Source organism: Accipiter gentilis, chromosome 8 (assembly GCF_929443795.1).
Source record: "Accipiter gentilis chromosome 8, bAccGen1.1, whole genome shotgun sequence".
NCBI lineage: Eukaryota > Metazoa > Chordata > Aves > Accipitriformes > Accipitridae > Astur > Astur gentilis.
This window is the reverse complement of record NC_064887.1, coordinates 42985847-43005427: the sequence shown is the minus strand read 5'-3', so window position 1 is coordinate 43005427 and position 19581 is coordinate 42985847. Positions and strand designations below refer to the sequence as shown.

The following is a 19581-nucleotide window of genomic DNA, read 5'->3' as shown; positions in this document are numbered from 1 at the left end:
GGGGCGAGGAGCGGCGCGCAGAGGCCGACGGGATATGGAGTCCGCCCCGCCGCCGCCACCGCCGCCACCGCCCGCGCGGGCCGCTGGGAGGTGTCTGCCCGCCTGAGGCGCTGATGGGAAATGGCGGGACGCGCGCGGCCTTATGGGAGTTGTAGTCCGACCGGCCGCCGGCGCCGGGCTGCGTCCGGGGGATGGGGAAGGAGCGCGGCGGCGGCACACACCCCATCCCCCGCCCCTCAGCGAGGCGGTTCAACCCCCTGACCGGCTCTCGGTACCGCGGGAGGGGCGGGGAGGGAGGCCGAGTGTCCCCCCAACTCTGGACTACATCTCCCAGAAGCCTTTGCGGCACACCAGCCTGGCACCGCCCGCCCCGCCGGGCGCGGTGCATTCTGTGACGGGAGCTCCAAAATGGACAACCCGAGGGATGCGCCAGGTACGGCTGGTCCCGCCGAACTACCCCTCCCCTCCTCCCCGACCTCTGCCCTGTCGATACCCCTCCCTGGTCGGCTGCAGCGTACTGGGCTCGGTAGCCTCCCCGCCGCTGCATGGGCACCGACCCACCCGCGGAGACGTTGGGGGGGCTGTGGCAGGGCCGTGGCATCATTTCCCTCCACACGCCCCCCCCCCCCCCCCCCCCCCCGGTATCTCGGGGAGGCCCCGAACCCCGCAGCGTTAATTTTCATTCCCCCCCCCCCCCCTTTTCCCATAGGGAAAGCGAGCCGGTGGTTTGGGGTCGCGCAGTCTAAATCGGCCAAGACGAACGTGAATATTCTTCACCAAGAGGAGCTGATAGCGCAGAAAAAGAGAGAAATTGAGGCCAGGCTGGAGCAGCAAGCGAGACAGAATTACCTGAGCATACAACAGCTACCTCTGATTGGAGAGTACGTGTGAATTATGGTGCTTTTAGACAGGAGCTTCGCTGGCAGAAAACGGGCATGTTTGTCAAATGAAACTGAAGAGATGAGCTTTACAAAGCTCTTGCGCTTGGAGGCGAATACTGAGAAAGTTGAAATTGATAATTGTATAAAGGTTACAGTAGGATACTTGCGCTTTAATTGATCCAGCCAGATTTTTCAGCTACTAGTGAGAACAGATAGGTGCTAACAGCAATCGTATTTTTAACAGGGTGTTACTACACTTCCCTTCTGCTTCCTGTTTGTTAACTTTCTTATAATTGTGACTCCTAAGAGTTAGCACAGTTCCCCAGTTACATGTTTGCCTGGGGGTTTTGGAAGCAGGGTAGTGTAATAGACCACAGAAATCCTCTTTCAATGGAGTAGTAAACAAGCCAGGTGGAGAGTGTGGGTAAATGCTGTAAGCAGCAAGCTGAATAGTTCTTGTGCTTTTGAAAACGGGTTTTCAACGTTAGATGAGAGAAATTAGTAGTCACTGGCATTTGTCTTGTATTCTGCTCAAAATAAATGCATGTGAGGAGGGCTGGGGAGGATGATGAGTACCATCACTGACTTTTCTTTTTCTATTCAGAGATGACAGTACTGACAATGAAGCCTGTGTTTCCAACAAGTTTGTTAATGATGGCAGTTTCCTCCAGCAGTTTCTCAAGCTGCAGAAGGAAAAGTCAAGTTCTGGTAGGTCGACTTCTGAGCAACAGGAGGCCTTCCTTTTCCTGGTAATACCAGCTTTGTGTGAGCGGCCTCCATGTATGTTCATTTTAGAAACCCTGCTATGAGCTGTTACCAGTATGAGTAAGTTCTAAAGCAATGATGATCCCTTTAATTTGGATTAAAGTCTTTCTTCAAGATGCAATGGGGTGGTTTGCCCTCTTTCCCTCTATAGGTGCTGTAAAGGCAAGCATCTCTCTTCTAGCTTGAATCTCGTGTTGTAAAAAATCATCCCAGCTCTCATTTCATTATGTAGCTTTTACCAGTCAGTGTCTTTAACTTACTCTGAAAATAACAGCCTGTTGCAGCTGTAGTACTGCCTCAGTTGTTATTTGTAACCTTCTGAAATTAAAACAGTAAGGATGCACAGGAATTATTTTCCCCTCATTCTTTTCTAAGAACCTCCCCCAAGTTCTACTAATAACTCGGCAAACACTTCTGCATCAAATGCTGGGAAGAAACCTATGCTGTTTGGGAAGCGCCCCGGTCAGGTCCTGAGCAGCATGCTGCACCAAGCGAAGAACTACTCCCATTCCAAACAGACCCCAGTCGTTAACCGCCTCAGTGTGTTTCAGTCGCCAGATGAAGATGAGGAGGAAGATTATGAGCAGTGGTTGGAAATTAAAGGTAAATGATGCCTTGCACTACGTTGTTTGTTTTGGGGTGCAGGTCTACTTACCCTAGTGATAGGAGATGTGTGTGGGAACAGGATTCCTTCAGCGCTTTTCCCCAGTGGAGGGTTGGGGTTTTTTCCTTATGCTGTGAATTGGTAGTCTTAGCACAGTTCCTGTGTGCAGACTTCTGCATCATGAAATATAAATGACACCAGTTAATGCTGGTGGCCTCCTCCAAAGCCAGCTTCATCAGAAAAGCTGAATGCTCTTAGTTATTACTAATCCAGCCTGAGCTTGGTATGGGAGATGGGTGACTCGCCATAGTTAGACCAGATCTGTTTTGTGCCTAGGGAGATTTATTTTCTCTTGAGTTATTAAGGCAAGTGCTAGACCCATCTATAAGTCTCTGCAAAAATAATGTGTAGAGAAGAAATATGTTCTACTCTTAATGGAGTTTGATTGTTTGCTAATCATAGGAATTCTGCTTTAGTACAATTGACAGGTATTATGCCTAGTGCTGAGTTGTCTAGAAGACATATAGATATAATGCTTGTATTTAAAAGGGAATTTTAGTTTTTTAAATGATAGAAAATGAAAAGTCCTCAGTTTGGGAGCAGCTGTGTAGGGGGAAAAATTGTATGTGTTAATAAGATTACATGTTGGTTATGGAACTATGATCAGGTAAAATCCAAGTTCCTGCCTCTTTTCAGAATTTCATTAGAAAAATCTCACCTCTATGTCCTGACTGCTTTAAGTAGGGTAGACAACCAATGAAGAATATTGCAGCATTTTAATAACCAAGTTTATCTGGATAACCTTGGCTAGGAAGCCAGAAGGCAGATTTGCTTAATAATCTGAATTTCATGCGTGCATATTAATCAAGTATTAAATTAGATTGGAGTTGCTAAATAAGTCACACTAAGCTTTGTGTCATAATGTATTTCATTATATGTGTACAAAACCATGTCTAGCTATTTCTGGTGGGCTTTATAAAAGTATAATCTTAGCAAGTCTGAACTTAAGCGTGAAATGCACTGCAGGAATGTGAGAAATAGCCACTGGCTGCAGAGAGCAAAGATGGAATATGAACCCTTACTTTAAAGATCATGGGTTCGAATCTAGTCTAGATCAGTGTGGACACCTCTACTCCTGTGTGCTCTTTGTTCAGCGCCCTACCCAAAATATTGTTGTCTAGACAAATGCCTGTGTTTAGTTCCCATTGAATGTGTCCTGCATCAGCTCTGTAATTGCTGTCAGTGTTAGTGGGTTCCTTTCTTGGCGCAGAAGCCAAAATACAGTTTCTTGGAGACTGAGCTCTCCTCTTATCGCTGGTGGGATTCCCTCCAAGTGAGGGTTGAGACACGGGCACGTGCCAGCAGGAAGAGCTATATGCTCCAGCTACACAATCTGCCTCTGCTAGCTGGATACAGAGCGATGTCTGGGGAACTGGAATCTGTAATCTTTAGTGAGTAATGTGGCTGTTAAAACCAAATTCATGTTCCTCCCCATTGTGTTTCATATGGAGTAGATTTGTCAAAAGCAAATTATGTTGAAGTTGCACCCTAAACTGTGACGATCCAAATCTTAGGCTTTTCCTTGTAGAAAAAAATCTAGACAAAATATTAACTTCCTACTAGGGGAGTGCAGAGGCTGACAGTAACCTAGGGATTGTAATTTGTACAGCTGTGTAAGACTGGATCCCCCATTTCATCCTTTTTCTTCCCGTTCCCATTCTACTTTTGTCTGCCGCCGTGGTTCTTAGAAGTAATGTACCTGTTGCCTGTTTGGTGTGTGAGTTGAACCCCAGTACTGACAGCCTGCTTAAAGTTTTACCCCCAGAGGATGCGGAGACCCGACAAGTGGTGGAAAAGCTGGCTAGGTTCGTGGCTGAAGGGGGACCAGAATTAGAGAAGGTCGCTATGGAAGACTACAAGGATAACCCAGCTTTTTCGTAAGTGTGATGATAACTCTTGTCTTTCAAAGCAGAACGCTGTCTCTTTGTAGGAGAAAAATAGCAGCCTTGTGTATATGGTTCTTGCAGATGCGCTTCGTTTAATTATCATTGGGTGGATTTGAGCTTTGTTACAAGTAATTGTTTATAGCTAGGGAAACTGAGGCAGAAAGTGATACTGTGATGATGCTGAGGAGGCAGATCAGCTAGCATTAGGAACAGAGCCTGGGAGGTTTGGCTGCCTATACAACATCTAGCATATGGGGATACTGGACTCGATCTCATGACTGGTTTTGTCTCCTCTGCCATTGACACTCTGCGTGGCTGTGGACAGAGGATTCCTTCCTATATCAGAAGAGACTGTTATTTATTTCCATTCAAGTGACGAAAAATTTGGATGCAAGTCCTTAGATTAAAGCTATGTGTATTTATACATGCCGAACACTTTGTAATCCACATTTTAAGTGTATTCTGAGTATCTATTTTGTGGGTTTTGGTTTTGAGCTGTTTATATGCTAGAGTATCAATGTTTGTATAGTTGTTGCTGATGCATATTTTTTGCCCTTTGTTCCCTTCCATCTTCACCCTAGGTTTTTGCATGATAAGAACAGCAGAGAATTCCTTTACTACAGAAAGAAAGTGGCAGAGACAAGAAAAGAGAATCAAAGTTCTCAGGCATCCTCTTCTCAGAAAGGTAATTAAGACTGGGATCTGGAGAATACGAATTGCATAAGTTATACTTGACTTCTTCACTCGCTGTAATTGCTTGTTAGGTCTGTTCTGGAAACAGTTGGAGTGGATATTTGGCTGTCAATCTGCTGCTTGTAAATAAAATTTCAAAATGGAAGGAGATGGTGATGAAACATCACCATGATGACAGCAAACTCTTGTGCCAAAATGACTGTTCCCCAAGCCCACAGCATGCTATACCATGTTCTACGTAAAGAGCTCTTGAAAGAGATTTTCCTCATATTTCTCCAAAATACTTAAAGTGAACTAACATGTTTCTCCATAGTGTGTGTTCTGGAAAGTGTTTCAGCCCTGAAAATGCATTTAGGAAAAGTGCTTTTTCTCAGGTGTTCTTATTTGGTTTGTTGTAAAAGAAAATTGTTTGTTGGTTGAACATAATCCCCATTTCTGCTGCCATTTCCTTATCTGAAGCTTTTATTTTCTGCTTGGGACATAAATCCTTGCAAGTAAGGGACTGTGCTTTCGGGTGGGAAAACAGCAGAAGTGGATGATCTGCCAACAGACAGGTGGTGTGAGCAGTGGAATCTGGTTAACTGTGTTGAGACAGAAATTATTTAGTGAGTGAAGTGTGGTCTGTGGGCCAGGCATTTATCGCTTCTAGTCCAGCCTCTGTTTCAGGCCTGCCGTGTGGCCCTGGCAAATCACTCAGCCTCTCTGTGTCAGCTTCCTTTTCTGTGGAAAGGAGTCTTAATGCAATTTGGCTGTCATGCTGATGAGTTAACAGCTCAAACAAATCATGGTTTAATAGACTGTAGGCTGAAAGAGCTTGTTACCAATATCAACTAACTGATACAACAGTTTGGAAGCTAAGCAGTATTATCCATGCTTTACAGGTGTGGAATATTGAAGCAAGGAAAGGTTATGACTTGTCCATGGCTTATAATCATGTCTTCTGCCTCCTGGTCCTGTGCCAGCACACTGGAGTACTGGCACTGGTACTGTGCAGGTAGCAAATGTCATATAAGGCTGTCGTGGCTAAATAACGTATTTGCCTGGCTCCTTATAAACATCAAATATGCTTGAAATATTAATGATCAGAGCCTTCTCTGTGCCTTCGGACTAAGGCTGCAGTAGCCACCTCTTCCAAGTGAGGAGGATTGGGACTGTTCCATGGAGAATTTCCTCTGTCCTACAACCCTCTCCTAAAATGGCCAGCAGATGTGTAGTGACAGTAGGTACAAGTGGGATTACAGTGCAGTATTAGTTTGCCACCTTTTCTAAGGGCTTCCCATTTCTCCTGGGGTCATTGGTGGCAAAGTCTTTAACTAGAGATAATTGTGAGTGCTGAGGTGTAATCCTATGGGAAAGTGCCTGACACGAGGAAGAAACAGACTTCCTCTGCTGTAGAGAGAAACAAGTGTCCATCTTTGAAGACAAAAGCTGGTTTGTCTGTTAATCTGCTCTCATCTAGCTCCTGGCACAGAGGAAGCTGATGTGTGAATGGGCACTCCTCTGGTTACAAAGTTGTTGTACAACCTTATGCAATATCATGTTTTTGTGATATAAACTCTATGACTGTTTATGTGTAATACTTCTAAAAATTAAACTCGACCTTTTGCCCTTATTCTGCTCTTGGGGTTCTTAGAACAGATAGGCTTTGACTGTTGCTTGTGTGAGTTGGGCCCAGTACTGACAGCCTGCTTAAAGTTTCACCCCCAGACGACGAAGAGACAAAGAACTCTGCTGAGAAACTGGCCAGGTTCATAGCAGACGGGGGTCCCGAGGTGGAAGCTATTGCCTTGCAGAACAACCGAGAGAACCATGCTTTCAGGTAAAGGAAGAAACCTGCTACTGAGTGTAATGTGGTGGAGCTTGGATGGGTCTTTTTTTTTTTTCTTTTCTTTTTTTAATAGGGAAAATAATAGACAAGCTTGTGATAACTCTGAAGTTGCAAGGACAGTGCGCTTATATAGCACTGATACTTTTACATTCTCAAACTTCACAGTTTAAAACAAGCCACAGAGAGAGAAATCGATTTGCTTTCCCCAAAATTAATTTACGACTTCCACCCCTCCTCACCTGCTTTCTGTTGCAATGTGCTAGTATAATTCTAACCTTTATACTTTTCCCTATAGCTGTGCTTTGGTGTGGGCCCCCATCCACCACTCATACCGCTGCTGTCCAATTAATTTCCTGGGTTGCTCTTTACACAGCATCTTCACTAATGTACAGGTAGCACTCCTTCACCATTAGGTCCCCCTTTGGAATATCTTTTTCAGCCTTTCAGGTGTGAATTGTTCTCCTCAGTGCTCACTGACAGCTGTTTAATGTCTCCCTTTGGTCTCATCCATGTTTCATTTTTCTGCTCTTACGAACAATTTGGTGTGTTCTCTGGAAGTGAAGTGGGGCTCAGGAAGCCTTATTTTGTTGCTGATATTTTCACATTTTATTGGCTGCCTTCTGGCCCTCTGGGGAACTCCCCTTGTGTTGTGAATTTCATTAGACAGATGTGCTAATACCTGAGGTACTTCATTATTTACTTTAAAAGACCGCTGTGATTCCACCTGGGCACGGTCAAGTTAAACACTATCTCCTCTGTTAGGATTTCATCAGGTTTGCCACAGGGGGCGGCCCCGTCCTGCCTTCGGCTAGGTCCTGAAGCATTCCTTAATGCTGTTATTCAAATGGAGGGATGCAAGACCACATTTGGTGAATTTTAAAATATGTTAGAGAGCTGTTTGTGTTTGCCTGTACATGTTGTGTAGCGACAGATGGGAAAGGCCTGTCATCTCTTATGTTTTCTTGTGGGAGCAGGCACTGTCCTGAGGAGAGGTTACATCTAGTGTTAAACTGGTCCTTTGAAAAGGGAAGATTGTAGAGGAGTTAGGAATAGACAGGTTTTCTGTGTGAAGTGTTTAAACTGGAGTGAGTGCAAAAAGATAACATGTTTGTAACAAACATGACTTGATTTTTATTTTTTTTTTTTGCATAGCTGCTAGATTGAGGATTGTTCATATTCTTCCCACAGAGACTAAGGAGTTTTATTTTACCCAAAAGGTCAGAGATGCCTATTTCTGGAAGGGGAAGCAAATAAAGCAATGTTTTTTTGTGTATGGGGGAACAGAAGGAGGAGTCATGGTGTAATTAAGCAGACTGGTAATGTCAACGCTTTTAGCTTGAATAGAGGGCTGGGAGCAGTTTCTTTAGGCAGTGGTTTGGCTTTCCCCTTGGTAAGATCTGAATGTTTGTTTTCTTCTGTGAACTGAAACCTGACATGTTGTGGAGCCCTTGCAGTTTTTCCAAACATGCTCTGGAAGGCAGGTGAATTCTGGGGGAGGACCTTGCGTTTCCACAAATGTAACATGATCCTTTTTAGTGCCATGTGTTTATTTGGCACCAAAAATAGCTGTGGTTTGCTCATGAATGGCAAATAGGCTTCCTGATCCCAAAGGCTTGCAGCCTACCTTGCAGGAGCACATGGAGCCCTGCATTGCATGCACATACACACAGGATGGTGCTGGAGAGCAAGGAAGTGTGTGGGAAGGCTAGTTGTGCAAGAGCATTGCAGGAGAGAAGAGCCCTAACCAAACCGTGCTATATCCAACCCCTGCATAGGACTGTTACATATAACTTCCTTTTTTTTTTCTTTTTTTTTTTTTCCCTTTACTTTACAGGTTTTTGTATGAGCCAAACAGCAAAGGCTACAAGTATTACCGGCAGAAACTGGAGGAGTTCCGTAAGGCCAAAACTAGCACTGTGTGTGCCCCCTTGCCTGTAGAGTCCAGTCTGAAAAGGAAGACCAGTCCTGAGGCATCACCATCACCTTTGTGCTTACCGCCTTTGCCTTTGCCCTTGCCCGTTCCCTCGCCTTTGCCTTTGCCCTTGCCCGTTCCCTCGCCTTTGCCTTTGCCCTTGCCCGTGCCCTCGCCTTTGCCTTTGCCCTTGCCCGTACCCTCACCTTTGCCCTTGCCTGTGCCCTCACCCTTACCCTCACCTTCACCATCATCCTCTACAACTCCACCTGATCAGACAGCTACGACTACTGCTGCAACAACAACTACAGCTACTGGTACAGGCACTACTAAAAAGAAACGGAAGAGCAGGTGGGGGCCAGAGGAGGACAAGGTTGAATTGCCTCTCCCACAGCTTGTCCAACAGCTGGATTCTCCCTCCCCTCTTTCAGGTTAGTGGGTCTCTATATTGTGTTGAATAACTGTTTTTTTTCTGGGGAGTGCATTCTGCCTTAGCACAGCTGGCTTTGTAAACAGAAAACCCAGTGAGTCTTATCTCTTGTTGTAATCTTCTTGGTTGCCAGCCCCCTATCTTTCAGCTAGGTCTAGCAACTAACTCTCCCCTGTGTGGAAACCCAGATAAACCACTTTATCTAACAGACACCAGGGATTGGATCTTATCGTTCTCCAGCTATCTCTAAAACCCTGCTGTGCTATAGCTCATTACAGCCTCAGCCTCTACACTATTTAGAGCTATTTCACTTCAGGAAGAGAGTCTGTCAGAAAACAAATATCAAAGGCTGAACCATGCTTATTCCCCATGGTAGGATAAAATCCTTGGGCAGCACTTCCATCTCACTCTAACTGATCAGAAGGCTAAATGGGAATAGCTTTTCCCCAAGTGCTGGAGGATGCAAGTATAACTTCCAGTTCCAATTTATACCCATTTCAGTTCATTTGATTACAGACAGGGTTCACAGTCCTCATCCAGCGTTGAGGCTCATGCTCCTGTTACTTCACCTGCCAAGTTCAGCCAGGGGGTGCGGCTCTCTTCAAGTGTTGGAAGATAATTCTTCCAGTTGAGGCACTTCTAGGGAGCTCTCAGAGGTTGAACTCTGGTGGCCCATCTGTGCATGTGCAGATAGGTAATTAGGCAGGCAGTTAGAGATGCATACAAAAATTGAGTCAGTCAAGGACAACGGGTGAATGGAGACATTTAAGATGGCATCTTTGAATCCCTTGCCCAGTTAGTGTGGTATGGGGAAAGGATGTGAAAAGGAGAAAGAGAAGACCTAAGATAAGGCAGTCGCTGTTGGCAAACTGAGAGAATTAATAGTATGAGGCTAGAGTTATAGGAAGAGTAGTAAGTACCCTAGTAAGGACCTTTTACAAAAAGCAATAGCGGAACAGATGAAGTGGGACAAGTAATAGAAAACAAGCTATGATTTTCTGAGCTGTGGGGTGAGACCACAGATAATTCTCAACATGTGGTCATCCTGCACAATTCATTGCTTCAGCAAGTCTGTGGGTCTTCTGCTTTGGCTGGGCTTTAGAGGAGATAATTGCTCAACCCATTAATAGCTTTGATTGCTAGGCTTGGTTAAGATGTAGGGTTGGCTGTATATGCTGTGGTGTCTGTTGGTTCTGCAGAGGTCAGGAAGGAAGGAAGGAAGGACTCTTATCTCCTAATCCAGCACTTCAAAAGTAGATGAAGAGAAGTTCCTATGTAATTCTGTCTTCTGATCACAGCCCTATACAGAAGTCTTGGCTATACATCTCGTACATACAGGATGAGATACCAACCTGGGTGGCTTATTCATTTGACCTTGAATTGCTTCTCATAGTAAGACAGAAATCGGATGCAAAAGTCTTTCCTGATGTACCTCTGGAGTAATTTTTTTTTCTTGCAGACAGTAATGAAGCTTCGGTGATGAAGCTGGGCAGGCGCTATCAAAACAAGCATCAGATTCCGTCTTAATACCTCCTGCTGCAATGGGGGGGCTGCAAGGGTATCCATGTGCTCATTCCAGCATGCTTCCTGCTGAAATCTCCCTTGGCTCTTTTAGCCTCCCCTTAATTAGACAGGGACATGCTCGTTGTGTTCATGCTCACTTTCTGCAGGGCTTTGTGTCAAGTAGAAGAAAAGGACAGCAAACAATTTGCCAGGCATAACAAATCAACCGTTAATGCGCTGTTAATGCTCTGCAGGGGGAAGGATTTTTTTTTTTTATCGGTTCAGATGGACTAATCCCTTTTCAGAATTAACATCTTCAACCTGACAGGTGAAGAGAATTCCAAATTACACCCCTGGTCCTGTGGAAGGTTAGAGTTGCACAGTATGTTTTGGTACCTAAATATCTATGTCTTAGTCCTTTATCCTTAGCAATTGTTTTGGAATTAGTGGAGGATTGTTCTGATTCTTTTCCTGTCTAATCTTAGTAATAAATCAGTATCATGGAGAGGAGAAAGTGTAGCCCTTTTGGACAGAAACAAGGCTCCTCTTAAATGTACTGATATCGAAACACTTAACTGCATATGTATTGCAGGGACTAAAACATCTGAAAAGCTGAACAGAACAGAGATACTGTGATTAGTGAACTCTGTGGACTAATGGGAAATTACAGGTTGTCGTTAGAATTTTCTGAAACCTAATATTGGATTGGTTTAGGTCTGATTAGTTTTAATTGAGTAAGATCTTCAGACTATGAAGCAAAAAATCAGGCACTTCTGTATTGGGATTTCTCCTGCTGTCCTTAAAGGACATTCACTTCTCTTCTAACAAGCTCTTCTTCAGGCGTGTGGGAAAGGGATAAACCTTCAGGTAGTCTTCTGCCAATGCTGCAGATAGACTGCACCATTAACCCTGTAGGCAAAGCTGATGTCATTCAAGGAAAAAAATGTATTTTTCCCAGGCCTGCTGAACATGAGACTGAGAAGCAACTCCTTATCTTTTGCACAGCGTTTGCCTAGTGCTAGACCGATGTAAGGAACTTACCTTAGCTATTTTTATGCAAATTCAGTGACTGATCTTATTTATTAATAGACTTTTCTATCTTCAGATGTGGACTTGGGGTGGAGCTTTGCTTTTTCTGTCAACTTTGCCTGTATTGTGATACTTTGGGCCAAGCCTACAAAAATATCTCCCAGAGCTAAATTTCTGCAGTGACTTTCGGCATCTCTCAGCATAAAGTCTGCAAGGTACCAGAGCAGTCAGACAAACCAGATGTAGTTTTAGCACAAGAAGGAGCAGTGGCGTATGCTTTCTGAGAAGTAAAAGAAGATGCTATAGTCTCACCTTTCTCCTTTAAGGTGGTTATATATGCTGGCAAGCCACCAGCTCACAGGGCCTCTAGAGCCATGCCTGGCTCTTAGCCTGAGTGTTTATGCAATTCAGAACTAAGCCAAAGAGCTGCTGACCTCTGTGAAGGGCAGAGAGTCTTCCTCGGTGCATTCAGAGAAAGCTTTCCCATGCCCTGAGACAGGAGGTGAATCTTTGACTAGGGCTGATGCTGAAGTGCCTCAGTCTCACATAACATTTGGGGCCAGATTCTTCCTTATGTGGAACAGGCGTAGTGTGTTCATTAAAACTGTTTCCAATTCTCAGTGCTCTCCAAGACAGTAATTGGGCTGTTTATCAATAATAGATAGGTTTATTTTTCTATTTGTTCTTATTTCTTGGGAGCTGAAAGTGCGTATCCTAGCACCAAGCCTAGCGTAACACGGCTTCTTGCTTCCCTCCTCTTGGAAAACCTCTTGCAGTGTTTTACATAACTCTTCCTGCAGAGTTGACTCCCAGTGCTGGTGTGAATGTGCAGAGGCTGTAGCTGTGCAAAGGAGGGTGGATGCGCTATTTTATGTTCTCCTTGGGAGGCTGGAGTTAAGGAAGCCACTTTGCAATTGTGAAGTGCTCAGCCAAAAGTGTGTGAGAAAGGAGGGGAGATAAGAGTGCTCAGATCAATTGCCCTGAGTGCGAATAAGAGGAAGGGAGAAGATGACCCCTGGGGCCTAATTAGCATGCTGTGTAGACATTTGGTGTCATGAACAATGATCCTATTATTACCGGGCTTCATAATTAATAGATAATGAATAATTAATGAAGCATCATTTAACTGTAGTCTGGACTTACATTCAAATGGAGGTTTTTGCAGTCATTAGGAAGAAATCCTTTTCCTTGTATTGAAAAATGCAGCGCGCTTTGAAGTGTGGTTGTGTGTCTTCTTTTAATCCCTTAAATATTTAACTGTTGGGATCTTAGCTCTGAGGTGCTTTAGAGGGGAGCTGCCAGCCTTGCTATATATATATGAACCAAGTTTGCAAGACAATCTCCATTGTAAATCTCTCTTTTGCAGCCCCAGCAGTGTTTCTGTTACCTTCTTTCATGGTGCAGCAATTACAAATAGGCTTCCTTTTTTTCCCCTCTCTCTTTCCTTTAACTTGCCCTTTGAATTCAGAGTGCTGTATGGTCATTTTAAATCAGTAGGTGCCCTGCCCAGATAATGTTAATACCTAATTTCAAGGCTTATCTGATAAAACGGCAAAAATCATTCCAAAGGAGGAGCTTCCAAAAGGGGATGCTGCAGAAAAAGGAGAATACAACAATGGGATTGTCAAGCAGAGACGTAAAATGCCCCCTTTGAAAGCAGGGGCAACATCCCTAGCAGTACGGCTCTTGAGCCTGTAGATTAGAAACTAAAATCTCCTTGGGGAATGGCAACTTCCAAAAGCAGCATAATGCTCATGTCTTTATTCTAATGTGGTCATTTGCTTTTCATTTTGAATGAAGTTGCTGTTTACATAGTAATCAGCAGACACTTACGTGCACAGATTGGACGATATGCTGACAGGCTCAGATCTGCTCGTGACTCAATTCTGAATAATTAAGTATCACTCCTTGCAATGGCAGGGGTTCAGGAGGAAGCCTTATGAGGAGAATTAATCTTAAGGAGGAATGATTTTTAAGGCATATGGTGTAGCAGATTGCCATGCACTGTGACCTCTGAGGATGTGAGACATAGTTTATGAGTCTGCTAACATGATGTGGGCAGAGCCTTGGACCAGGGTGAGAGAATACTCTGAGCTGGCTGGTGAAGGAGGTGCGACCCAGTGGCTTTCCTGCTCGTGTGGTTCCGAAGTCCTACCAGGCGGTTGTTCTTTAGTTAAGTGTCTTGATGCTGGAACCATGAAATGAGTATAAAACTTCATGTGGGGATCTTGAGGTGTGGTTTCACTGGTCTCAACAGCTATCTCAGATTTTTTTAAAGTCTTTTAACATGTGCTTATTACAGTTCAGGACCTCAAGGGTCTTGGTTATGAAAAAGGGAAACCAGTTGGTTTGGTGGGTGTGACAGAGCTCTCCGAAGCCCAGAAGAAACAGCTGAAGGAGCAGCAGGAGGTAATGCCCTGAAATGATTTCCAAATTCATATTGTGTTGCAGCATGGCTGGGTTAGATGGGAAAACGAAGGTGGAGGTAGCAAAGAAACTTTCCCAGTGGCCCACAAATAAATCTCTAGGATTTGTGCTGAATGCCAAAGAATCATGTGGTGCTGCAGTCAGCAGAAATATTAGAGGACTTTGGGGAATATGAATTAAGCCAGCCAATTGCTGTCCTACCAAACTAAAACCCAAAATCTATAAGGTCTGTTGTGTCACATCTGCAGCTGGTTATGTATTGCTTCAGCAGTGGGGAGAAGGTGAGTGGATGCTTGCAAACTTTGGGGGAGTGAGAGCAGAACTGGCTTTTGCCAGAACGTGAGGGTGATGTTTAAACTGTGGGAATGATCAGAGGGCAGCAGTCCTCAGTGTTAATATCAAGATGCCACTGTCGGAGGAACCAGCACATAATGCTCCTGTTTGATCTGAGAAGCGAGCGGATCAGATCAAGCAACAGCACTGCCTGTTGGGATTTGTAGTTGTCATAACCTGTATTCTGTATGGCAGCTGGGGCGGGTGCGGGCTCTGCAGCAGAGCTCTGCGTGCCTCTGTGGCAGACTGCTGCCTGTGAACAGGTTGTCTTATTGAGTGCACTGTTGCATCTCTTCCTCTAGATGCAGCAGATGTATGATATGATCATGAAGCACAAGCGAGCCATGCAGGAGATGCAGATGATGTGGGAAAAGGCAATTCAGCAACACCAACATGGCTATGACAGTGACGAAGAGGTGGACAGTGAGCTGGGAACATGGGAACACCAGCTTCGACGCATGGAGATGGACAAGACGCGAGGTGCGTAGGGAGCTGCCATGCAAACGTCTTGCTCACTCTGTGGTTGTACAAAGGCCTCCAGAGGGAGATGTCTGAGATGTCGTTGTTGGCATGAGAGTCGCAGGGTCACTTTTCACTGGTCTGTGCTGTAGCTTCCCTGCCTGTTGAGTGGAGATAATAACCGTCTGTTGCAGTGAGGCTTTATGCTTCACAAACCCTCTGAAATTCCAAGTCAAAGAACACTGTGTTATTGCTGTTTTCTCTCATCTGTGTCTTGGGCAGAGTGGGCTGAGCAGCTGACCCAGATGGGCAGAGGGAAGCATTTCATCGGAGACTTTCTTCCACCTGATGAGCTGGAGAAATTCATGGAGACATTCAAGGCATTGAAGGTGAAATAGCAGAGACTTCAAAAGGCGGTGGCAATGTTTCAGACTTGTCCCGTAGCAGCGAGGGAAAGATCTTAAGCATGCTTAGCCCTTTTTCACAGCAGTTAGCTACCTGGCAGCCTTGAGGTACTTCTGCCCTTACACTGGGAGCTCTGTTACTTCTGGAGGAAACAAGGGGTTAGTTTTTTGCTCTATGCAGAGAAATGGCTGTAGCAAATTAGAGAACAGACTATTGGGACAGTATTTGGGGGTTAGCTGAAATTATAGACAAGCCTCTCGGGCTACCCACTATTTGTCTGCTGTTCCTGTTTTGGATAAGTGGTTGCTGATGCCAGGCAAGGAAATTTGAATTTTTATCCAGATGATTGCAGTAAAGTGAAAATATAAAGCCTACAAAAAGCTTATGCAAAGCACTTCAATACCTGCCAATTCTTCCTAAACTGTAGAACTTCTTGATGCTGGCGCATCCCTCATAATGTTTTCATGTAATCAGCATGGGGTCTGACGTTCCCTGGAGATCCTGGCTTAAATAAGAACTGTATCTGAAGCTTGATCCAGTGAGCAACTTTAAATTCAGGAGCTAAATATTTCTCAGCTTAATCTCACAGTAGCATTCCCTGCTTCTTGCAGATTATGTTATAGGGCTGTGCAGTGCTTTACCATTTACCTATTTTCTTCTCTGTGGTGGTTCAGAACTGGAATCCCAAGAAATCATGCTAGTTATTAAATGTTTGCCAGAACCATCCTAAGTTTGAGTAGCTGAAGCTGGTTTTCCCCTTCTCTGACCCACAAAGATAGGTGCATATAAAAAATAACCAACACTACCTTTTGTGTCTCTGCAGGAAGGACGTGAGCCAGATTATTCCGAATACAAAGAGTTCAAACTGACTGTGGAAAACATAGGTTATCAAATGCTAATGAAAATGGGCTGGAAGGAAGGCGAGGGACTTGGCTCGGATGGACAGGGGATTAAAAACCCAGTCAGCAAGTAAGCAGAGTTGTTCTACTATTGATTTAGTCCTTTCCTCTTGGGCTGATAATTGATGCTCCTAGCCTACTGGAAGCATCTGCAATGAATGTGACTGTAATTCATCACTTGAACAGAATATGGAATCCTCGCAGCAAAGGAGAAAAATAATTTCTGATTTCTTTGGGGTTCCCGCCCCCCAAGGCGTGGGTTTGTTACTTTACGTCGGGCAGGAGGTATGATCTGAGCCAAGAGTATGTTGTTTCTAATCTCAGTTTGCATAGTGCGTTTTTCTGAGAGGTGCCTTCTCACCCGTTTCTCCATATATAAAATGAAGATAATACTTGTCTGCACCTCACCTCTCCCAGGGCATGTGAGGATTAAGTCATGTCTTCAAAGTCATAAATTTATTTAAGTATTAAAGAACATGCCTTTTGCATCTGAAGCGCCGTTGGTGCCTGCTAGCTAGTCCCTGGTGTACTGTGGGTGAAAGGCGATTACCAATATCTGCTACTGCTAGACCTGTGTTTGAAAGATGTTTCAGTCCAGATCAGAGAGCTTTGTGTGTGATCGTGCAACTGTCTTGACGTCACTCTTTTGCACAGAAGTTTTCTGATTAGAGTTCTATCCAAAAATAGATGAGCATCTCTTTTTAGGTGGATCATCTGTTGGTAACATATGCTGAACTTCAGAACCAAATATTGGGGATAGGAAATACTCCGAATTGTGTTTTAGCATTAAATCTTTTCAGAAATACCAGTTGTTTGTTTACTGCACCATAGAAAGTATCTCTGCAAAGCACTTCTGCTCCTCTTTCGCAAGATCTCTCTGGCAACATGCTTATTGGTTCAGAGAAGTCCTGTGATAAAAGATCGCTGTGATCAGAACAGCAAAGCTTACAAACAACAGAAGGCAGGCAGTTTCTGTCCATGACAGGGTTGAACAAGGGTTGTGATTTGCTTGGGCTCCACCCTCTCTGATGTTCTTAGAATGGATAAGAAGGTGCTACAGCAGATGGAGAGGAATTGCTTCTGGTTTCGGACTGTTCTGGAGTGACGGAATGGGAGGCAGGCGCATTGTTTAACAGTTCTGCATACCTCCAGTCAGCGAGGTACAAATCGACGCATTTGGTTGCCAAAGGTTAGTCTGCCAGTTAGAGAACCATTCAGTAGGGAGGCGTCCAAAGCGTAGATGGTACTTCTGTTCCAGCTGTAAAAGGTTAAGCAAATATATGTTGACACTACTGCTTCCATCTAACAATAGCAAGCGTCATTGATTTGGAAGGGCAATGTAGAAACGTGGCAAATGCAATAAGCTGCTCAGTATTAGCTGTCTGTCTTGATGCAGCACGTTCTGTGTGATGATGCCCAGTGCTCCCTGATGCTTGTTCTCTGTGCTGTGACGACAAGAGGCAGCAGGTATTTCTGGTGAAGAGGAAGGTGATCTGTCACATCTGCTTACCTCGGAGGCTTTGTTTCCTCTTTCCAAATAGGGGAACTACTGCTGTGGACGGAGCTGGATTTGGCATTGATCGTCCCGCCGAGCTAACCAAGGAGGATGATGAGTATGAGGCATTCCGTAAGCGAATGATGCTTGCCTACCGCTTCCGACCAAATCCATTGGTAAGGTGGTCCTGAAACCAGAGCAGACATAGTGACAAATCCATTGAGGCTTCTATGCGTATCTTGTAAGGGTGGGAGTGTTTCTAGTGCTTAGCCAAGAGAGAAAGTGCTGTGAAAGTTTCTCTTTGATTCTGTTCTCATGCTGAATCAAATTATCGCTACTGAAACATCCGTGGATGTGCAGTTTTCCTTGCTGTAATTTTTTTTTTAATACAAAAGCCCGTGGTTTTAGTATTGTCTGCTGCATACCAGTATAAATGCTGTGCAGAAAAGAAGTGGATGGGTTGTCCATGAGTCCATGGTTTATTTCGAATAATTGTTTTCCTGGTTGCAAAAGGCTTGTAAGTTTGCATTTGCCTCTTACGGTCAGTATGCCAGCACACCTAGAAAGCTACGTTTGTAATTTTTGATGGGCAAACCTCAGGTTTCACTGTCAGAAATGTCACTTTTCAGTGGCTTTTTCAGATAATTAATTTCAGATGCTCATTGTTCTGTGAAGACAGCAATTTTGATTCATTTTCTCTTGTTATTTCCCACAGAACAATCCACGACGACCTTACTACTGAGAATATTCTTGGGACAATGTATTTTCAAAACAATTGTAATTTGACTGTGAAATGTTATGAAACTGCATTATCATTCTCTTATTTGCTAATATTGTAAAACTTCTTGAAGTCACAATACCATTTTTCACCCAGAAGAAAGGCCTGCAAGCCCACTCACTGCACACTCGAGTGTCATGACAACTGTGTCGTAACAAGGCCTGGGTGGTTTTCAGAGAGGAGAGCAGAGCAGGTGAGAACAGAGATCTTTACACGGTGCCCTGCTGACAGGGGAAGGGTAGCACCAAAGATACCAATAAGAATAGTTCAGGGACTCCATTCGTGTTTAGCTCAGTGCCATGTTACAAGGAATGCATTTTTTGCCTAACAGCAGATCCTCTGTTCAGATACACAGCTTGGGCTGCTCTTGGGTGGGGGAGGGGGGCACGGGGTGATGTTGGGGGGTTTGGGGTTGTTTTTTTTTTAATTGCAAATACAACAAGGGACTGTCTCCGACCCAGCTTTTGGGGCTATTGTTCAGTCAGGCTATTGTTCCTTGAAGAACTGGGTTCTGAGGCTGTCATGTAGCCTGAGGTGTAGTCTGACCTTCAACTGACATTGCAAAACCAGTGCCTAGTTGTTTTACCTCTGCCCTGTGGAAGGCAAGGCATGGATTGGTGTGGAGCATGGCTGCAAGGGTTGAGGGGCGCAGGGCAAGTTCATTCAACTTCAGAGGCATCAGCCTCTTGGTTTCTTGAACACTAAGTTCACCGCAGCTTCCTAGCAAAACAAGAGACTTGCTAACACTTTCTGTGGAGTTGGATGATGAAGAACGAAGCCTTTGAGCACAGCTTATCAAAGGCCATTTGGATTTTGTTGTCATAAGAAACCCCTCCATAAATACAAATTTTCTTCATTGAGTCTGTAAATAAAATTAAACTCATTTGTTCCTTAGTTTTTAATCACTGAATTTTTTGAAAGAGTGGTCTTACTGTGGGTTTTTGTAGGCTGAGAGACTGCTCTAGATCTCTTTCCTTCCAAGCATCTTAGGGAAAACAAAGTGAGGTTGGTTGGTTTGGTTTCTTTTGCACTTGTTTTCCCTCAGTCCGAATACTTGGCGTGTGATTGTCTTTTGTTAACTTTTCTTAACAACATCGAGTCAAGGACTTGGCTTTCAATAAAAACATTTGAAACAGTAAATTCAGTAGGGTTTCATTTTGAGAAAAATCAAAATGCATGAGCACCTTGTGAAGG

General features: G+C 44.3%; 2 protein-coding genes across 2 annotated transcripts in view; both read left to right on the top strand.

Annotated features, from left to right (window-relative positions):
• The window catches only part of HAPLN4 (hyaluronan and proteoglycan link protein 4), a 135953-nt gene that overhangs the window by 102597 nt on the left and 13775 nt on the right, over positions 1 to 19581 (top strand). The window lies entirely within an intron of this gene.
• Positions 368 to 18779, top strand: SUGP1 (SURP and G-patch domain containing 1). Its single transcript, XM_049809108.1, has 14 exons — positions 368 to 433; positions 710 to 881; positions 1486 to 1589; positions 2022 to 2249; positions 4064 to 4187; positions 4778 to 4881; positions 6585 to 6708; positions 8552 to 9060; positions 13894 to 14000; positions 14654 to 14831; positions 15093 to 15199; positions 16039 to 16184; positions 17656 to 17785; positions 18325 to 18779. The coding sequence occupies exons 1-14, from the start codon at positions 409 to 411 to the stop codon at positions 18349 to 18351; spliced, it is 2085 nt and encodes a 694-aa protein (XP_049665065.1). The 5' UTR covers positions 368 to 408; the 3' UTR covers positions 18352 to 18779.

What these genes read in the sequence shown, in the direction of transcription:
- SUGP1 (XM_049809108.1), top strand. Translation starts at nt 409, where the DNA reads ATGGACAACCCGAGGGATGCGCCAG. An exon ending in CAACCCGAGGGATGCGCCAG is followed by an intron (nt 434 to 709) that starts GTACGGCTGGTC and finishes CTTTTCCCATAG; the next exon opens with GGAAAGCGAGCCGGTGGTTT. An exon ending in AAGGATAACCCAGCTTTTTC is followed by an intron (nt 4,188 to 4,777) that starts GTAAGTGTGATG and finishes TCTTCACCCTAG; the next exon opens with GTTTTTGCATGATAAGAACA.